Source organism: Puntigrus tetrazona, chromosome 4, assembly GCF_018831695.1.
Source record: "Puntigrus tetrazona isolate hp1 chromosome 4, ASM1883169v1, whole genome shotgun sequence".
Lineage (NCBI taxonomy): Eukaryota > Metazoa > Chordata > Actinopteri > Cypriniformes > Cyprinidae > Puntigrus > Puntigrus tetrazona.
Window position 1 is genome coordinate 16,572,441 of NC_056702.1, and position 22,457 is coordinate 16,594,897.

At 36.9% G+C, this 22,457-nt stretch overlaps 1 protein-coding gene across 1 annotated transcript; it reads right to left on the reverse strand.

The window, feature by feature from the left end:
• Positions 1–686: 686 nt before the first annotated feature.
• Positions 687–20,654, reverse strand: LOC122342599 (NACHT, LRR and PYD domains-containing protein 12-like). The gene is made up of 10 exons (XM_043236544.1): positions 20,399–20,654; positions 19,890–19,974; positions 19,600–19,716; positions 17,281–19,149; positions 13,925–14,101; positions 8,962–9,138; positions 7,899–8,075; positions 5,454–5,627; positions 2,401–2,447; positions 687–1,473 (listed from the first exon to the last, which is right to left on the reverse strand). Exons 2-10 carry the CDS (start codon positions 19,937–19,939, stop codon positions 914–916), a joined length of 3,348 nt encoding a protein of 1,115 aa, XP_043092479.1. The 5' UTR covers positions 19,940–19,974; positions 20,399–20,654; the 3' UTR covers positions 687–913.
• Positions 20,655–22,457: the final 1,803 nt, after the last annotated feature.

Consider the following 22,457-nt stretch of genomic DNA (forward strand, 5'->3'; position numbering starts at 1 on the left):
GAACTGTGTTTTCATTTCATAATAAACTTGTGATATTTGTGATATTTTCAATCAGAGACAAACTCAGGTATGATGATTATTGAAATTACAGAATTATAAAGATTTTTCAAACATCATAAAGAATTTGTAGATCAAATCAAAATGGTTTAAATTTTATCAATTTAATTTATTAAATGGAATCCAATTTTATTTCATCTCAGTTTCTTATATGAATATAAAGATAATAAAACATATTTTAGCTTTATTTGTTCTGAATTTTACATTGACTGTAAGTTTATAAGTTTCAATCATTTTACTTCACATCGGCCCAATAATAAATAACACAGAAAATGTATAAATCTGTCTTTTATAAGGATAGTATCTTTATTACTATTATGAACAACTTTGTTTAAAAACTGTTTTTGCAGTAAATAGAAATTCATTGATTTAAACTCTTTTAACTTTTCAGTGTCTTTATTTGACAAAAAAATACAAACATAAACAAAAGCATAAACACTATTTCCTGCACGTCTAAAATTTGAATAAAATTCAGTATTTAATAATAACAAATAATAATAATGATGATATGATAAGTCAAATTAAAGCCAAATGTATATTTAGTTTTATATGAAAAAATGATTTAAATGAATAAATTATACATTTTATTATTTTATTTTTAATAAAAATGATTCATTGTATTTTATTTTAATTATACACACACACACACAAACACAGACACGGCTCTTTCTATTTCTGACACATTTATTCTTTTATATCTATTTTTTAGATTAATTATTGATTCTTATATTTCTGTTTCTATAGAAGTTGAGCTGCAGTATTAATGTCTTGAGAGATTCATAACATCTCACTGTTACTGATTCATCATGCAGTTCAAAGTATTAAGGGTAGAATCTCATCAGTCTCTTCTGATTCATCAACACAGTTTCACTGATGATTTATAATAAACACCAAACCCAAGAAAGAGTGTCTGAGTGAATGTTGTCTGAACTGTGTGGATGAGTCTCATTGTGTCAGAGACGCTGAAGAAGGACAGAGTTCCTGCGCTCTCATCCACATACACTCCTACTGTAGAGATATCTTCATACTCTCCTGTTCTTCTTCTGATGATGATGGGCTTCACAGATAGATCAGTGTCTATCTTATTGTGTCTGAATGAGTATCTGTCAGGAGAGCAGAACAAACTCCAGGACTGATCATTAAATCCAAACCAACACTCTTCACACGGTCCCTTCCTGCTGATGTTCTTATATGACACTGATATCTCCACATGTCCACTGCACTCAGTCTCCCAGTAACAGCGTCCACACACACTCTCTCTACACAACACCTGAAGATATACACCATCAAATCTGTCTGGATGATCAGGATACGACTGAGACTGAGACTGAGACACACACATCACCTTTCTCTTCTCCTCAGACAGAATGAGACGAGTGTGTGCTGTGTTTGGATCCAGTGTGAAAAAACACTCATCTGAACACAAGAACAGAGACATTAATAACACAACAATCACTACAGTGTGTGTGTGTGTGCGTGTATGTGTGTGTGTGTATGTGTGTGTATGTGTATGTGTATGTGTATGTGTGTGTGTGTGTGTGTATGTATGCGTGTGTGTGTGGTGTGGTGTGTGTGTGTGTCAAGTGGCTTTTACTGTCATTTCAACTACATATAGCTGTGCAGTACATAGAGAAATGAGACAACGTTTCTCCAGGACCTGGTGCTACATGGAGTCTGCATTTGACAATAATGAACTCCACTAGCGATGAGCAATAGTTGGATATAAGCACAGAGTCCTTACACCATTCCGTGTTGATATAAACACACACGCCACCACCACGAGTCTTACCGCATAGTGCAAAATTTCTGTCAGCACGAAATGCAGTTAGCCCGGTTAGCTGAATGACGCTGTCCGATCGCTGAGCCACGTTTCCGTAAAGACAATGACGCAGCAATAATCCCTATACTCACGCCGCGTAGCTCGGTGAAGTCAAATGTTGTCCATCTTATTGTCAATTGAACAGATGTTGGACAGAAAGATGGAGGGGAGTGCCGGCCGGCTAGGGTTAGTGGTTAGCCTAGCTAGCCTCAGGAGACACCGAGGACTGAGGGCCTGGTCCCCACAGCAAGCCGAGGTCACGGAGTCCGCGTGCAACATTGTCACTCAGTTTAGTTATTGCGTGGTTTCTGAGCAGTTTCAGTGTCTGGTGGTCATATGCACATACACAACTGTCATTGGTGTCCGTGCCCTACAAAATTTCGGTAAAAACATACAAAATTTCGAACAAACAAAAAACACCATTTTGGTTCTGGAGTGGCCGCTGCATGCTACTGCCGCGCCGCCAGCTTGGATTCGAAATTGGATTTGTGTGTGAGTGTCTGTGTGTGTGTGTGTAGACGTACATTTCTTCAGTCCTTCAGTAATCCTGGTTTCTCCTCCATGATCAACTCTAGAAAGCACACACAGAGTCAGTCAACAACAAACTGTTGCTATGCAGTTGCTAAGGCACTCAGAGAGTGTTTTCTAGGTTGTTACTACGCAGTATCTAGGATGTTCTTGGTGGTTGAAAGGCTGTTGTTGCACCACACACACACACACCACACCACACACTCACACAAACACACACACACACACACACACAGACACACACTCACACAAACACACACACACATGCACACTTAAAAAAATGATAAAAACAAAAATGCATTTATTCATTAATTGTATTTAGTGCATTTCTATTTAGTTGTTTTTGTATAAAGTTATAGAAGTGTATCAATCAGGTTCCAGAAATAATCTCTTCTTCTGCTTCTGAAATTACTGAGTGCACCTCTTAGTGTACATTTTCATATATTTGTCATTGAGAGCGAATCCTGCAAAAATGCAGATGATCCTGAAACTTTGTGGTGTTTTTATAAATAAAGATTATAGATAAAGATTGTTTTCTCTTTTTCTCCCTCTCCCAAAACCTCTTATACTCCTCTTTGCAGTATACTATTTTTTGGCTAAATTCTGATTATTTTGATTAAAGTTAATTTTGAAAAACATTTGGAGGATTTTTGGCTTTTAAAAAGTTATAACCAATAATTAGTGCGGCATGTTTATATTGATTTTATTTACACAGTAATCGATGTAATAGTATGACAGGAGCATATAATCACACCTTGTATAATCTGTGATCATCAGAAACAAAACCACAATTATATTACTGCCATTTTGACGTAAATTTAACTCAAAATGTTTTTTATGAGCATTTTAAAGAAGTTTTAGAATTTCTGGGTTGAGGAAAAAAAGATTGATAATCTAATTCAGTGGTGAGAAATAGGAAAAATTCTGATTAAACTTTTCTGCCAACAATTAGTTTTAAACAATTCATGTAAAATTAAAACTTCAACTGCAGAAATATATAAAGATATTTAACTTTTTCACAAAATGTCAATTGATCAAAATGATTTAAATTCAGAAAAAGATTTTAGTCGGAAGATACAAGTTAATTAATATGTTACACAAAAATAATTAATATGTTCCAAATTGGTATAATTCATAGACATTTGCACAACTGATCAGCAGTACAAAAATAACACAAAACAAAATAAAACAAACTTAAAAGGTCATTATACCTGGTCTTTAAAAAGTACATAGTGTGGTGAATGGGGACACACACCACACTACGGGCCGATCTGGCTACAGAATCGCGCCTTGTTGTGTTTTGTCACTTTCCTTATATATTCAGACCAGACAAAGACATCCCAAATGTAATTGTAAAAACCTTTTGGTGTTTAGGTTCCCGTGCTCCAGGGTCACACCTGGCTGGAACACTTTCAGAGACCCAAAAGGAGGGCACACCTCCTTCTCAACACAACACAGTTCTACCAAGTTCTAATCTTTCCCATAATATAAGTGATTACTGTGAAATTGAGACCAATTTACCAATCGCACTGAGACCTTTCAAATGAGACCAAACATGAAAGTGAACAACAATAGGTTCATAAGACACATGATCTATAATGCCTTGTTCCTAATGAACTTTAAACCAACTTTTTTGGGCAGAAGGAGGGGAAGCAGGAAGAGCAGAGGTGAAGAGGGTATCTGTATGCTTTGGCAAAAGAGCCTTTATTTTTAATAAATGATCAGGCATTTTAGTAAGAAACCAGGAGCTGAAGCTATTAAGCCCTGGTCTTATGGAGATGATATAACTGTTTGTAACTCCTAACCAGCAGAGAGAGCCCTCGCCCGAGTACTAGCTGGACTCACATCTTCTGCTTCTTCAAACTCACTGTTTCCCGTCATTAAAATAGCAAGTGGATATGGACATGCACTGAGTGCACCGTGTGCTTCAGACTTTGCGTTTAGATCGTTAAAACTTATGTTTTGTTTTTTTCTTGTAGTTTTTTTGTGTAGATGTGATTACATGTACATGTTTTTCCCTCACCGTCGTAACACACTGCTTTTTGAAGGTTCTCTGAAAACATTTCAGCTGTTATTTAACTTTTACTGAAAAAGATATCACAGATTCATGTAGTTTGTCAAAATGATCCATCCTCGATCACATTTAGTCAGCTTTGAGAAAACTCTCCTCAGCTAGCATGTCTTTTCAAAGCAAAAAGCAGTCTTGTCACCTTGTCTTGTGCTTTAAAAGCTTCTGCAGTAAAACCTCTTGTGACTTGGAAGTGGACAATGCCAGCTATATTGACAAAATGTATTTTAGGTTCAGCTCAAATAGCACATGACACTATGATCTCTTGAAGCATCTTGGAGACATTGTTCTCCACAGTTCTTCTGGATTTAGTCTGAATCAGTTTGTTCTGTTTTTCATGTCATTCCAGACTGCATGGATAATCTGCAGATCAGATCTCTGTGTGGAGTACTGACTGTTGTCAAACACAAATCTCACCGAATTGTCACAGTTATTACACAGTTATTACAGTTATGGCTAATTATGGCTAAATTAATGTTTGGAAAAGTAAACTAATATTCCTTAATGACACACTACAGCAGAATATAGAAATAACACTATTTCTAGCTGGTGAAAATACTAGAGACTTTTGCACAGTACAGTATATATACGGATGCATAATAACGATTGGCCAATATGTAATGTGCATTTTGTCAGTAAAGCCAGTTCTGTAATCAATGGTAAATGCAATCAGGTGTGTGATTTCTCACTGAGCTGTATTTACTACACACAGCCGTTGTTCACTGACAAGCTGCACAAAACCATGTTTATTATCAAGCGTGGATTTGCGCAGCTCATCAGTGAACAATGGCTCTGTGAACTAAATGCTGCTGAATGTGAAATCATCCACCTGATTGCATTCACCGCTTATTAGATAACCGGCTTTACTGACAAAATGTGCTTTACATATCGACTGATCATTATTGTGCATCTCTACACATACAGCACATAGTTTCTGAGGAACTGAAAATGAAAAATCTAAAATCATTCTGCTAGACATACTTCAGTTTGTCCAATGAGCAGGATGAGTCCTCCAGTTTTTCAGAGAGCAGCTTCACTCCTGAATCTCCAGGATGATTGTAGCTCAGATCCAGTTCTCTCAGGTGTGAGGGGTTTGAAGTCAGAGCTGCAGACACATAACCACAGCCTTTCTCTGTCACCATACAGCCAGACAATCTGAAAACACAGCAGTGATCATTTTATTCATTCATGAAATATCTATTTCAGCCATGAATTATTGCTTTAGAATCATGTGTTAAAGTAAATTTATATGATAATCATTCTGAAATGTCGTGCACACATGATAAATTATATGATGGAAATGACTGTTAAGTGGAGTCGTGTTACTGAAAACATCACTTAAATCTATTTGATGACATCTGATGCAATTTTCTACATTTTCTTGCTTCCACCTATTACTTAAGAAACCAGCTTCTGCTTGTTCTTAAAGGCTGACTAATTCCAGGATAGTCTCATGTAGCCAGACTTTCAGAATGATGAATGAAGGTCTGGATTGTATAGTTTTCATGCAACATCACAGCCTTATAGAAACGCTCATATGGCTTTGCTTCACTCAACGACAGTTATTTTTTAAGTAATAAAGTCGTAAAGGCCAGATATTAAAAGGCAAAATTGAGTAAACACCTTATTGATTATGTATATTTTGTACAGACAAGAAAATGAACCCACAACTTTGACAAAAAAAAGCAGTATTAAAAAGATAAATAGTGAATTTTATCTTTTATTATTACTATTTTAAATATACCATGGCACTTTAAGTGTTTCTACAATGTTTTGTCTCACTGTTTAATAAATAAAATATTGCCGCAAATCCTTAATATGGATCGCACGTTTGTTCTGCAGTTTTATGGATGTTTTGTCCTCCAGGTATTCAAACCGGTCACGTTACTGAAAACTATGAATACAAGGTCATTGGCCAAGTCCTGCCCACTTCGGGTTTAGTTACATTTCATAGGAATCTTAAGAGAGTTGATATTCTTCATGTTGTTCTGCTACACTCTACTAGACTAGCCTACTAGCTGTTTGAATCACAAAAACATTTAAAATTAGGGATGCACCAAAAATCACTGGCCAACATTGAGCAGTATTTATTACACACAGCATTTGTTCACTGATGAGCTGGTCAAAATTACATTCATTATCAGCATGGTTTTTGTTCAGCTTGTCAGTGAACAACGGCTGTGTGTAGTAAATACGGCTCAATGTGAAATTGATGTGACAGATGACAACCTGTTCCGTTCCCACAGGCTGTGTTATAACGGACAAAACTATTTATTTGCATGTACCATATTATTGTGTGGTGTGCCCTTTAGGAGATGCACGCTACATGGTGATGACGTAGAAGGACTGTGTAATGAGAACCACGATGGATGATACGTTTACTCATTTCATACATCTGTTGTTGGTTTAGTTACTGTAATACTAAATGTTCGCTTGTTTCTTTGAAGTGTTTAATGTGAGCGTAATCTTGATTGCACATTCATTTCAGCGTTTAACACACGATAAATATCTCTAAATATGTTTTAATGATATGACAAGATAGTTCACTTTGCTATTACTGTCTCTCTCTTGTTTATGCATATTTATTATTGTTATTATTGTTTATTTATAGAACCACACTCATAATGACGTAATGTATGTATGATGTAATTTGCGAACAGTGAAGATGTTTATTGTGGACATGGACCAAGTGATTTATTGTTTGCCTGAACAATCTCTAGCAGTTGTCACATAGATTAATAACTGAACCTCAAACTTCCATACAGTAAATATTCCATAATTCTATGTTTAATAGTTTTCCACACATCAGCCACAAAACTTATTGCGGATTTAGGTAAGTGTCTTTTACCAAAAAAATTAATTTAATTTAATAAATCGTTTAACCTGACCATCACAGGTGCAGTCCAACAATTTATTAATCAAGTTTTTTTGACTTGATATAAAAGTTATCTGTTCAAAACTGCCTTTATTGTGTAACAGTACATGCCAAGTCACATGGGAATAATGCAATAAGCAATTGCCAAAAAATAGAGTTCATGGGTCAAAATTGTACTTTCTTATTTTTATGCCAAAAATGATTAGGATTTGAAGTTAAAATCATGTTCCATGAAGATATTTTGACAATTTATTTTTGTCAATTAAATGTTTAAAAACTTACTTTTTCAATTGTAAAATTGCTAAGGACTTAGACATTTATAAATGTGTTTTTTTGGTCATATCCTAATCCCATCAAATATAAACATATCAATGCTTTAGTCAGCTTTAGGCTGATGTATACATTTTCATTTTAAAAACTTGACCCTTACAACTACTGGATATAATTATTCAGTCTGGAGAGGCAGACTGGATAATTATATTAAAATGACATTGCTAGCTTTTCAATTGGATAAACATATTTTGCTTATTGGTTTTACTGAAAACCTTTACCTCAGAATCTCCAGATGACAGTTTGGACTCTTCAGTCCTTCAGAGAGCAACTTCACTCCAGAATCCTGCAGGTCATTGTTACTCAGGTCCAGCTCTCTTAGGATGTTTGAGTTTGAGGATTGTAAATCTAAAAACAAACTTTCACTAGATTGAACAGTGAGTTTGCATCCACATAGCCTGTGTAAAAAACAAAACAAACAATTAGATTGAACAAAAAGTATATGGCCTTCCTTCAGATTTCAGTAATTCATTTTTTATAAAACAACTGTTATAGGAAGAATGGATCCAATTGCAGCAGGTGTGTATTATTTTAAATGAACAAAAAAAACATAAACCCAACAAAACGGCTAACAAACTTGCACCATTGTCTGAAGAAGGACTATAAATAACATAATGAAGAACTAAACTAGACAGATGACAAATTTATCTGTAATTATGAAAACAAATAAACACATATTTAGGAACCAAGGAAATAAAGAAGAAACAATAAACATAGAAAACTCAAACTGATAAAACAGGATAAAAGGAAATAGAGATAAGTCTGAATAAAATACTAATCGCTGTACAAAATTAAATGTAATTAAAATTACTTTTTATAGACCTGTCATGAAGACTGTATGGGTCAAAATTACACATTTTTCTTTTATGCCAAAAATCATTAGGATCTTAAGTAAAGATCATGGTCCATGAAGATATTTTGTCAATTTTCTACCATAAATATCACATCTTAATTTTAATTTGAAATATGCATTGCTAAGGACTTATAGAAAACTATAAAGGTGATTTTCTCTCTTTTGATTTTTTTGTAGCCTCAGATTGCAGATTTCAACTATTTGTCTCTTTTGAAATATTTGTCATCGTAATAAACCATCAAAAATAAACATATCAATGCTTTATACAGCTTTAAGCTGATGTATAAATCTTTATTTTAAAAACTTGACCCTTACGACTACTGGATATAATTATCCAGTCCTGCAACTTTTCAATTTTATAAACACATTTGTTGGAGTTGTGTACCAGTGTCCAAACCATTTTTCTTATTTGTTTTATTGAAAGCATTTACCTCAGAATCTCCAGATTACAGTTTGGACTCTTCAGTCCTTCAGAGAGCAGCTTCACTCCAGAATCCTGCAGGTCATTGTTACTCAGGTCTAGCTCTCTCAGGATGTTTGAGTTTGAGGATTGTAAAACTGAAGACAAACTTTCACAAGACTGAGTGGCGAGTTTGCTTCCCCATAGCCTATATAAAGAACAGGACAAACAATTAGATTGAAAAAAAGTATATGGGCTTCCTTTAGATTTTAAATGCCATTTTGAGTAATTCAATTCTTTATAAAATCAACTGTTACAAGAAGAATGGATCCAACTGCAGCAGGTTTGTATTATTTTAAATGAACAGAAAATATAGAAACCTGTCACGGTTTGGTTTAGAGTGAAGGAGCACTCGACGAGAATAAATAAACTTAAATAGTTTTAATCCTCTTCAAATGGACAAAATAATAATATACAGGTAGGCAGGCAGACAGGCAGAACATAAACGACATGTAAAAACCTCAACGATCAGACTCAGGTGAACTCAAACACACAGGACTTAAATATACAACGTAAATACTTAATCAATGAGACACAGGTGAAGACGCTAAGACAATTAACTAAAGTAGGTCACGCAGAGCACATGGCACATGACAAAAAACAACAACACAAAGTCCACATGTGACATTACTCCCCCCTCCCGGAAGGTGCGTCCTTGCACCAAAAAAACAAAACAAAAACGAGAACTTGGGAGGAGGTTCTGGTGGAGGAAGGGCCCCCATCAGGGGCCAGGCAGAAGGAGTCCAAGGAGGTGCAAACGGAAGGAGGAGCCAGGGAGGCGGAGCGGCCATCGACTCCATGGGGCTGACCAACGGCGGCTGAGCAGGTGGTGGAGGAGACTGAGGCAGAGGCGGAGAGCCGAAGAGCCAGGGTGACACCAAGGCACTGGACAACCTAGACGACGCCGCAGGCTTCGGCGACTGATGTGGAGATGGGGGACGAGAAGGACGCCACGGAGCCAGTGCGATAGAGGACTGAGGTGGAGCCGGAGGGAAGGAGGAGCCTGACAGAGCCGGAGGGATGGAGGGACGAGGTAAAGCCGGAGGAGAGGAATGGTTGACGACAGACCAAGGCGGAGCTGGAGGGATGATGGAGCCTTGTGGAGCTGGTGGCCTGATGGACCATGGTGAAGAGGAGGGAGCTAGGAGCCTAGGGGGAGCCGACGGGTCTACAGGCCGAGGTGGAGTCCAGGATTTGGAGGCCAGGCGATGAGCTCAGGGGCTGCTGGGATCCATCAACGACGGATGATAAGGGTGGGAGGGTGGGAAAACTTGCACTGTGGACACTGGAGGGAGCGCTCGTGGCGCGGGAACTAGTGGAAGCGATCCTGGCTTTTGGGAAACAGTCTCTAGGGGATGCTCTTGAGGCAGGCATTCAGGATGACTGGACGGAACCAGCAGGCATTCAGGACGGCTGGACTGATTCAGGAACTCAGGATACAGCTGAGGTGCCCGGTCTAAGTCCAAGACCACATCATCCAGCTCCTTTTGTAGATCCAGCAGCCCCAGATGGACAATCAGCTCATCCTCAGCCGTTGTGCATTGGACGGAACTTCACTCCCCGCTCTCGCTGTAGACGGCTGCCTCCACAATGGCGAGCTCTGTTGCCGGCTCACGCACCTGGTCTGACGCAGTCAGCTTGGGTCCGGTGGTGCTCCATGGCTCTGTCGCTCTTTTCGGTGATGGCTCCGTGGTCGTGCCAGACTCCGCAACTGCGCCAACGGTGGGCTCAGGCTGGGGCTCGGTGACATGGCGAGATGGTGGGTTGGACTCTGGATTGTAAGAGGGGCTGTATGTTGTTGTCCATGGGCTGAACGGTCATTTTTAAACAACACCAGCACCCACTTGATGTAAGCGGCGAGGCTCTGTCGAAAAGGCCATCCCCTTTATACTTATGTACTGTTGTTTTGTCTGATCGTTAAAAAACTTAAATAGTTTTAATCCTCTTCAAACGGACAAAATAATAATATACAGGTAGGCAGGCAGACAGGCAGAACATTAACCACATGGAAAAACCTAGACGATTGGACCCAGCTGAACTCAAACACACAGGTCTTAAATATACAACGTGAATACTTAATCAGTGAGACACAGGTGAAGATGCTAAGACAATTAACTAAAGTAGGTCACACAGAGCACATGGCACAAGACAAAAAACAATAACACAAAGTCCATGTGTGACAAAACCCAACAAAACGGCTAACAAACTTGCACCATTGTCTGAAGAACGACTATAAAAAGCATAATGAAGATCTAAACTAGACAGATGACAAAATAATCTGTAATTATGAAAACAAATATATTTAGGAACCAAGGAAATAAAAAAATTAACATAGAGAACTGTAAGGATTGATTTCACCAAGCAAGAGTTCCAGTCTACAGTAAAGTAATAAAACTCTCTTTAATCTTGCCAGAAGACCTGCGGGAAAGAGTAAAAACAATATGTGGACCAATTTGGTTGTTCCCCCTTGTACACCTCATGTTTTTGGTTCCTGTTCAGAGAAAACCTCTCCTTCCCCTTGAGTGTGACAGATGCAGATGGGAGGCTAATGTAAATAATTCAGGTGTAACTGGTGAAAGGGTTTCTGGTCAGATCAACGATCAATGGATGGAGCCGGGGGCACATTTTTGAGATTTTGACTTCTGACCACCAAACTGGCTTAGCATGCTATTACTTAGGGAACGCATAAAAAATGACTCTTTTTTGAGTCTATTGATGAAATGGCTGCATTAAGGTAAGCAATCTAAAGGGGAAGCCTCTGACTAAGACCTGGACTAGCCCAGATGTGTCGTGAGTCTGTTTTGGCCAAACAAGTCTCTAAGCGACTCAGACTACCAACGAACGAAAAGTCGAAAATAGGAAGTATTATAGTTAATTAATTATCCAAATTCAGTCAAACTAGAGGGATCAGCAGTAACATTAAAATTAATATAGCCAAAATCACGAAAATTGGAGTCGGATCAAAATATATAAGGTCAGTACTAAATAAAAGATTAATTGATGTAAGTGATTTTGTAGAAGCGCTAGAAAGAGTCTACATGCATCCAGCTTTCGACCAGCTACTGGATTCCGGCCGGTGGGTGGACCCTTACAAAACTCAAACTGATAAAACAGGATAAAAAGGAAATAGAAGTAGGTCTGAATAAAATACTAATCTCTGTACAAAATTAAATTTAATTAAAATGATTTTTTTATAGACCTGTCATAAAGACTGTATGAGTCAAAATTGTAAATTTTTCTTTCATGCTAAAAATCATTAGGATCTTAGTTAAAGACCATGTTCCATGAAGATATTTTGTCAACATATTTTGATAATTTGCTCTCTAGTCCCTACATCAAAGCTCCAAAAACATTTCAATGAGGAGTAATAAACCCCTGTGCCATTCACCTAAGGATCCACTAGAGACGTGGTCTGGCCACACAATTACAATACACATCACGGATAAACATAAGGACATTTTCTTTATTTTAATCCATGATTACACAATTATGAATATATTTCACATATGCTTGTATTGTATGTATGTCCCTTCATCTCATTAGCCTAGTTACAACTCTTGATTTGCTTTAGTTAGACTCTAAATGCCTATATTATTAATGCCTAAATAATATTCATGTCCATGAGTTTATCTCTATTTTGATATCTCCTAGAAGGTTCTTTCTTGGTATCAAAATAATCCTCTCGTTCCCTCAAATGATGATTTACCTTAAAGAATCATGCAGTGCATCACACCAGTTTTACTGTGTTTTGGAATAAAGCTGCACCAAATTTCCAGACCAGCAATAAAGATGCCAATGGTCCATAAAAACAAAGAAACTTTCTCCCGCTCAAAATCCATGCCTCTGATTGGCAATTCTACCCAAACGGTGGGTCAGGGAACACCGACTGTTCAAGGCTCAAAATCTTCTTTTCTTTGAGACGGATACTCTACAGACTCAACTCTTGATTCCAACCTTCTGGTAGTTACCTTCAAATAACTTTGTCATCTCGCTATGGACATTCCTATCTTCAAGAGGAACCAGAGGAAAATCTCCAGCTCACACCTAAAAAAGTCATCAAAATTTCTTGTCTACCGCATCAAGATTCTTTTGCAGCAACAAAAACTAATGGAAGTAACTTTTATAACTAATTGGAATGAGTGTTTAACTTTGAACCCCTTTTAAGGTGAATTTTGATTCTTTGATGATTCTCACTAGGTTGTGGTTAATTGATGGGTAATACTGCCATTCCTTTGCTCCCCTCTTTCTCTCTCTTCCTTACTTTCCTTTATCCTGTTCATATGTGTTTTAAGTCGTTGTCTGTTATCTATAGCCTCATTTAATAAATCCCTTATATTCACAATTGACTCTCTAGGTGCTGCTCACAATTTGAAGTCACTGAATGCTGACCCTTGCTACATACTAAATTACTGCTAGTACTGAAGAATAGGAAAGCTATTCTTCCTTGGCAAGTAAAATAACCTTTGCTAGAATTGATAAATAATTATATTGTCTGCTCGGTGGACAAACAGATGAAATAATTGAAATGGTCTGGTACAGTTAATTCTAAGATCGATTCCAAATATTTATTATTAATTGTGCCAATTTTCTACCATAAATATTACATCTTAATTTTTAATTTGAAATATGCATTGCTAAGGACTTGGAGAAAACTATAAAGGTGATCTCTATTTTGATTTTTTTGTAGATTCAGATTGCAGATTTTCAACTATTTGTCTCTTGGACGTAATAAACCATCAAAAATAAACATATGAATGCTTTATTCAGCTTTAAGCTGATGTATAAATCTTCATTTTGAAAACTTGACCCTTAAAACTACTGGATATAATTATCTAGTCTGGAGAGCCAGACTGGATAATTACATTAAAATGACATTGCAAGCTTTTCAATTTGATAAACACATTTTTCTTATTTTTTTTATTGAAAGCATTTACCTCAGAATCTCAAGATGACAGTTTGGACTTTTCAGTCCTTCAGAGAGCAGCTTCACTCCAGAATCCTGCAGGTCATTGTTACTCAGGTCCAGCTCTCTCAGGATGTTTGAGTTTGAGGATTGTAAAACTGAAGACAAACTTCCACAAGACTGAGCAGTGAGTTTGCATCCGCATAGCCTGTGTAAAGAACAAGACGAACAATTTGATTGAAAAAAAAGTAAATGGCCTTCCTTTCAATTCAATTCTTTGTAAAACAACTCTAACAGGAAGAATGGATCCAATTGCAGTATGTTTGTATTATTTCAAATGAACAAAAAATATATAAACACGGGGGCGCTAATGAGTACTGAATGGAGTAGTCGTGTTTTAGTGAAGCTCCTCTCTATATTTTATATTTTTCGGTCACTACTGTGATTACTCTGGGTTTCACTTGTATCTTTACATGATGTTGATCAGTAAAGAACTATACAATGACAAAGCCGAAAAAAGAAAGGGTAAACCATTGAATGATCCTCCTGCTCAGTCATCGCTGGAGACGGCAGAAAAGGCTGCATCAGTCTCTGAGTCTGGTTTTGAGTCTGAAGCTGAATCTAGCAGTATTCCTTTGACAATAAAGAATATGAGCAAAACAATGACCGACCGATTAGTTTTTTGTGGAAGCATCTTTGGTGTCCACTCAGGCATCTTTTTTGAGGCTCTGAGATGGAATCAATTGAGGTTGTAAATGCTACAGCAGATTTTGACCGTCTCCCCTTTTACATTGAGCAGAAGTGTGCGAAAATACAATCAGAGAATTAAGCCCTTTGTCATAAAGCAATGTACAGGTTCATCGGTTTCATTACTTTCCAAAGAAGGAAAAAAATACTTCAACTGGTTCTTCAACAGTTTCCTTTTCACTACAAGAGCAGACCAATACACATCTTTCCAGATCTTCCAACTGAAATTAGTGATGAGATTTTTTAATTAAAGATTAGTGATTGGTGAAATTAGTCATCTTCAGAGTGCCAGTGCAAGGATCATCTACCCGGAGAAACTACGCTTCACCCACGACACTACTGACAAGGTAATTTCCTCACCTGAAGACCTTGAGACACTCACTGGGGTGCTGTCTTAAATATAACTCATATATATGTAGGCTGGGCATGCACTGGTACAAGACTCCTATTCAGCAATCGCTTAGAATGAAGCATTAATTTGACTGTTTTTTGTTGTTTATGATATGTGTTCATGTGATTGGAGAAAGAGGTTCTGGGCTTTTCTCTTAAGCTGTAGTTTACTGTTCAGATAGTCTGCTATCCCTCAGTGATTCTCGGTGGTGTGTATTCTCACTTTGTTTGGGAAATTGAGGCGGGGATAGGAGGGTAATGTTCTTGTTTCTCTTTTTATGCAAATTCTTTTTTTATCATTATTATTTATTATTATAAGCACTTTTCATGCTTGTTTTCAAAGGGTGTATATCTTTCATTTTCAACTTTTGTATGAATCCTAATTCTTACCAGTTTTTTTACCAGCTCTCTTTACATTTAAATTTTTAACAGGTCTTACCTAACTTTTACCAGCTGGAATGTGCATAGCCTGGGTCTTGTGCTTAAGCAAACTAAAGTATCGTCATATTTAATATTTATCTGCCAATGTTATGTACTTACAAGAGACACATATTAGGCCCACCAAAGAGAAGATGCTCAAATGCAGCTGGGTTGGTCATATTTTCCGGTCTACATTCTCCAGCAAGGCAAGAAGAGTTGCAATCTTAATCCTAAATTCCTTTAAGACATGTTTCCACTCTGAGTGATTCAAATGGTCATTACAGCTATATGAATATATGTACTGTATATTTCACTTCTCAATGTATATGGTCAGAAACTTGATTACCTTGCCTTCTTAAAATATTTAATTTACTGTCTGATTTCACTGATTCACATGTGATTGTAGGTGGTGATTTTAATTGTGTACTTGATCATTGGTTGGACAGGTCAGCCCAAATAATCCAGATGCCTTCTGCTTCTGTAGTTTTAAATAACCTAATGTCCTCCATGAACCTGGTTGATATATGGAGAATGATACATCCCCCTAGTAGAGACTATTCTTTTTTCATTAAGACACAAGTCTTTCTGTAGAACAGACTATTTTTTGCTAGTTTCCAAACTTATATCAAGTGTGATTAAGATCTTATATAATTTTAGTATGATCATTGCCTGTTTACTTGTTTTACAACCTTTGGATTTGTCCTTCTGTATTGTTTACTGGATTGGATCTGCCTACCTTCATGTTTATGATTTTTGTCTCAGCCCTAAATAAACCACCCATCTAATTTTTAATCTCTGCCGGAAGAAAGAAAGATTTATAGGCTATTGTTGGGCTCACCTGATTCCAAACATTTAATTTCAGATTTTGTAAACTGATGTTCTCTAGAAATGAATCATTCTTCTTATTTTTTGAAAATTGCCAGGAAAGAGGAACTGGGAATACGGATTGAGGCTGATGTATGGGAGGAGGGCCTCAGCAGGACTCGATCTTGTTCTGTTAATTCTAGACATCAATTAATTCAGTTTAAAATGATGCATAGATTGCATTATTCAAAATTAAAACTGCACAGATTTTTTCCTGCCATTTCTCCTATTTGTGAACGATGTAAATCTGCAGAAGGCTCTTTGACATGTCCAATACTTTAAGATTTTTGGTGTGACATAATTAAGTGGTTCTCTGACATGTACATACATATATTTTACACTTTATTTTATTGTCATTATATATCGTTATTTTGATGTATATTTTTTGTTGCTAGTATTTATTTTACATTCTACATTTAAATAACTTTAAAACAAATAACATTCTGTTAATAAACTGTTTATGTAATTTGAAATAATTACTTGGTTTTTTATCATTAATACATTGTTTGCATTAGTTAATGCATTTTTGGCATGCTCAAAATTGGATGAATATCTACTGGTCTGTTAAAATGCAAAAGACTGATTAAAATAAAACAAATATTAAACAGTTACATGAAATTAAATGTTGATAATATATATTTTTACATTTTTAGTCTTCTCTTTTTATGTTACAGAGCACAATGGTTCTTGAGGTCAGAAGAACCATGTTAGAAGAATGTTGATATATTTGTTATATGTTGTATGTTATATTTTTTACTGCAAAACACCACAATAAATGGCACAAGTGTTGGCATAAATTTAGAAGAAAAAGAAATCTGAAAAAGTGCTGCAAAATTCTGGAGGAACTGTTACATAGATCACACAAAGACCTCATCGACTGGTTTAGTGAGACTCCCAAAACTCTCCTGTTCACTGCCAGAAATGTGATCATGTTTTTAAAGTGTAATGATCTTCAGTGTTACTTACCGAACTGATCTGGATTCTTTAACCACAGGTAACAGATACTGAAGAACTTCATCTCCTGTATGTTGTTTCCCAACAAACTGTTTTAGATCAAAAACATCCATCTTCTGCTCTGATGTCAGCAACACATAAACCAGAGCTGACCACTGTGAAGAGGAGAGTTTGATTTCTCTTATTTTTCCAGATTTCAGATAACCCTGAATCTCCTGAATCAGTGAATCATCACCCAGTTCATTCAGACAGTGAAACAGATTGATGGATTTCTCTGAAGAGTGATTCTCCCTGATCTTCTCTTTGATGAACTGAACTGTTTCCCTTTTGTTGTAGGAGCAGCTTCCTGTCTGTGTCAGTAGTTTTCTTAAGAGAGTCTGATTGGACTCCACTGAGAGACCCAGAAGAAACCGCAGGAAAAGGTCTAGATGTCCATTCTTACTCTGTAGAGCCTCATCCACAGCTCTCTGATGCAGCTCAGATAATGGTCTAATTTCATTAAAGAAGACATTAAAGAAAGATTTTTGTTGGATTTGGTCAACCACATTTCTCTTCTTGTTTGTAAATGAGAGGTGTACATATAGAGCTGCTAGATGTTCCTGAAGGCTCAGATGAACGAAGCAGAAGACTTCCCCCTGAAACAAGCTCAGCTCCTCTCTGAAGATCTGAGTGCACAGTCCTGAATAAACTGATGCTTCTGTCACATCAATTCCACACTCTCTCAGGTCGTCATCATAGAAGATCAGGTTTCCTTTCACTAGCTGCCGAAAAGCCAGTTTCCCCAGTTTGAGGATAATGTCTTCATCCGTCATTTTTTTCTCATAGTCCTTCTCATGTTTGATGTTGGTCTGAAGGATCAGGAAGTGTGTGTACATTTGAGTGAGAGTCTTGGGAATCTCTCCAGTCTCTGCTCGACTCAAGATCTTCTCAAGAACAGTGGCTGAGATCCAGCAGAAGACTGGGATGTGACACATGATGAAGAGGCTCTTGGAGGACTTCAGATGTGAGATGATCCTGTTGGCCAGACTCTGATCACTGATCCTCTTCCTGAAGTATTCCTCCTTCTGTGGCTCATTGAAGCCTCGTACCTCTGTCACTCGATGGACGCACTCAGAGGGGACGAGATCAGCTGCTGCTGGTCTGGAGGTGATCCAAATGAAAGCAGAGGGAAGCAGATTCCCCACAATCAGGTTAACCAGCAGCACATCCACTGAGGCTGACTCAGATATATTACACAGATTCACTTTACTCTTAAAGTCCAGAGACAGACGACACTCGTCCAGACCATCAAAGATGAACAACACTTTATATTCATCACTGGATATTTCCATTTCTTTAGTTTCAGGGAAGAAGACATGAAGAAGATCTGAAAGACTAAGTGTTTTGTCCTTCATAAAGTTAAACTCTCTGAAAGGAAGTGGAAATATGAGCTGGACGTCCTGATTCTCTTTCCCTTCTGCCCAGTCCAGAATGAACTTCTGCGCAGAGACTGTTTTTCCGATGCCAGCCACTCCCTTTGTCAGCACAGTTCTGATGTCTTTGTCTTGTCCAGGTAAAGGTCTGAAGATGTCACTGCATTTGATGGCTGTGTCCTCTGTTGCTTCTCTCCTGGATTGTGTCTCAATCTGGCTCACCTCATGCTCATTATTGTTCTCTCTTCTCTGACTCTCTGTGATGTAGAGCTCTGTGTAGATCTCATTCAGCAGTGTTGGGTATCTCTGCATCACTGTTCCCTCACACAGACACTCAAACTTCTTCAGCAGATTTGATCTAAATGTGTCGAGGACTCTTCTCTTAAAATCTAAAGACTGAATCACAGATGTCTCTCTCTTCTTAGACACACAGCAGGACTCTGCTTCTGATCTCTTTTGATGAACTGAACTAAAATAGAGAGAGATTCAACTTAATCACTTAAATTACTGTATTTAGCACTTCAGTTACAAACCGGATTCCAAAAAAGTTGGGACACTATACAAATCGTGAATAAAAACTGAATGCAATGATGTGTAGGTGCCAACTTCTAATATTTTATTCAGAATAGAACATAAATCACGAAACGAAAGTTTAAACTGAGAAAATGTACCATTTTAAGGGAAAAATATATTGATTCAGAATTTCATGGTGTCAACAAATCCCAAAAAAGTTGGGACAAGGACATTTTCACCACTGTGTGGCATCTCCCCTTCTTTTTACAACACTCAACAGACGTCTGGGGAATACATGCTAAATACATGCTAACTTCATAGCATGTATTTACAAAAACTGTTTACTTAAATTTGATAAGACGTGATAATATAATCTGAATATACAAACATCATATAAGTGCCATACCTGAGTCCAGGCTGTGAATCTTCACTCTTAAACTTCACTGGTGGCCGATCCATAGAGCAGTCACTCTTCATAGACACACAGCTGGGCTCTGCTTCTGATCTCTTCTGATGAACTGAGCTGAAACCGAACAGATGTTATACTTTATAATCAGAATCATCTTAATATATTACAAGATAATTTTATTATGCTAAAAAAAAATTGTATATAACATAAATTATATTAAATAAACTTGTAAATGTTGATGGTTTTATTTCTATAAGAGAAAAGCTTTATTGTGTTCCTCAAAGTACCTGCAGGCTGGAGAATACTCTTCATCTCCAGATGTTTGTGTTTCATTCATGATGGATCTGAACAGTTTGATCTTCAACACTGACTCTAGATGGAAATGACAAACAATCACAAAAACTACAGTAACTAAATAAACAATGACATGGGTTTATCTATTAATAAATGCAGAAATAAATCTAGCTCAAGATCACACAATGAACATGAAGATGAGATATTGTCTTTATTTTAAAGAAAGACATGAGAATGCATGAGTAATTAATGAAATGCATTTAATACATTTCATATTACAATGTAACTCAACCTTATTACAGCCGTTAAAAACATGGTAAAAAATGTGTAACAACTGCAGGATACTTTCAGTTACACTTTTTTACACACGGTTTTATAACAGTTTATAAAAGTGTTTTTAAAAGATTAGAAAGAAACATCTTACAGTCTTATGAGTCCTGTTTGTTCATATTTGATCATGTTTCATGAGTGTTTCATGATTAAGTATTTAATCTTTACTTACATGAATAAGGAAGTGTCTTTCTGCTCCACAGCTGAAGACTTGCTTTGATAAAAACGTTCAGTTTCTAGACAACTTCTCAAAACGTCTTTGATTTCCCATTGTGTTCATGTGTTCTCCCACATAAGCAAATAAAAAAGTTTAATGATCAGGTTTTCTCCTTCCAAAATGGAGAAAAGAATTCTCACGATCAACTGTAAACATCACACAGAAAACATAGTCTGTTTTTAACTTTCGTTTCTTCAGCAGGGTTGTAGAACCTGTTTGGGCAGTGCCGAAGTTACAATGAGAAGCTGGTCATTTTCCAAATAAATGCAATTTATTAAACAATCAAAATAATAAATTACTTATTTCACTATAGCTTTGTTCATTTAAAAATATATTTAACGCTTTTTTCATGGTCAAATACTGGCCTAATTGTCCCTCTTTCTATTGGTGCAAATCACATGCTTATCAAATTGATATTTCTATTACAAAAATAATAGCAAAATGACTCTTGTATTTATTTATACTTGGATTCTAAAAGTATAGGCATTAAATCTTCATTAATGTGACACTTTACAATTTACAAAAAACGGTAAACATTATTTACCTACCTAATATTCACTGACAAAAATGCTTAACATTTAATCTTAGTTAACAAGAGATTATATATGTCACGCTCTGGCCAAGGAAGTAAACACAGAGTAAGATCCAAATCTAATCATTTTCAATTACGGATCGTTTTTATGTAGCTGTGTCTCATTTAGAAGGCTGTGCCCTCTACGGGCTGCATACGTCACTGTCTCATTTCAGAAAAGCTAGTAGGACGCTCCGAATGCGTCCTTCTTCCACGTATTTGAAAAATGCATGAGCTGCATCCTTCGCTGCTAGAGATAACCCACGATTCTTTGCGTAAACACAAGCAGACGTGGTATTTACAACATAACGTAACATAACTTTAAATAACATAGTTAGTAAAAAATATTTTCTTAACATCTTCCTTCTTTTTTCTCTTAAAGCAATACTTCCTTTTCCATCCGTCCTAAGAAGGCTGTCTCGTTTAATTCTAGGTTGACGACATCTACAGAGGCTTCGAACTCCGGAGGACGCAGCCTTGTAAATGAGACACAGCTAGTGAGTACTTTTTCCTTGGTTGTTGCTCATTTGGTAACACAAATGAAAGAGTTCTGCTTAACTATACATTAAGGTAAATTAATGAAAGTTTCACCGATTCATCACTATGCAGAAAAAATAAGTGAACTGAAGTGAAACCTCAGTAGGTGTCTTCAGTTAACATTTACAGTTACTGCAGAAAATGGAGAAACGGTAAATGCAGACATTTTACTTTCTCATTGGCCTTCTCCTTGTGTGAATGTGAGTGGCTCTCTTCCTTTTAAAGGTAATTTGGGCTGTTCTTACTCTGCCGTCTGCTCCAGGGAATACCTTTGACACATGGTCTAATGACTGGAGCGATCTGGACAGCTGTGGATCAACGATAAGGACGATGGCGCCAACCTGGAGGTCAGATTTCTCATCTTGCCACTTCTGGTGGGTCTGGAGTGTTGAGGAAAACGGGAAGTTTGCCTTGTTTATTTGAGTGATACCTTGTATTGTGAATACATTGTGATGTGTTACTGATTTATCAAGAAGAAGAGACCACACAGAGTATTGTATTCTTTTATTTGATAAGTATTTATAAGATACACAGTACACATGGTATTGTATTCACTTTATTTAATAGTAAAAAGAAAGACATCATTTTACATCATGTGTAAAAGTAGTTTATTGAAAAAAGCCATTAGGTATGATATATCTAGCATTTAGTTAAAGTATAGTCAGAGATAAAATATGTATTAGTAAGAACTTTGAAGAATAGGAATGTTATCGTTGAGTGCTGAGTTCCCGACGCGGAGAGGAGGACATCTTAGAAAGATCTTCACAGAAGAGCAGACTGATAAGATGGCTGTGTTTTTATAGTGAGCTTCTTGAGAGGGAGGTCTTCAGCTGTACAGGACTTTCCCAAAAAGTGTTGACTTGCACCTGTAGTCTATATAGCTGCACCTCGGCGACACGCTTCTCC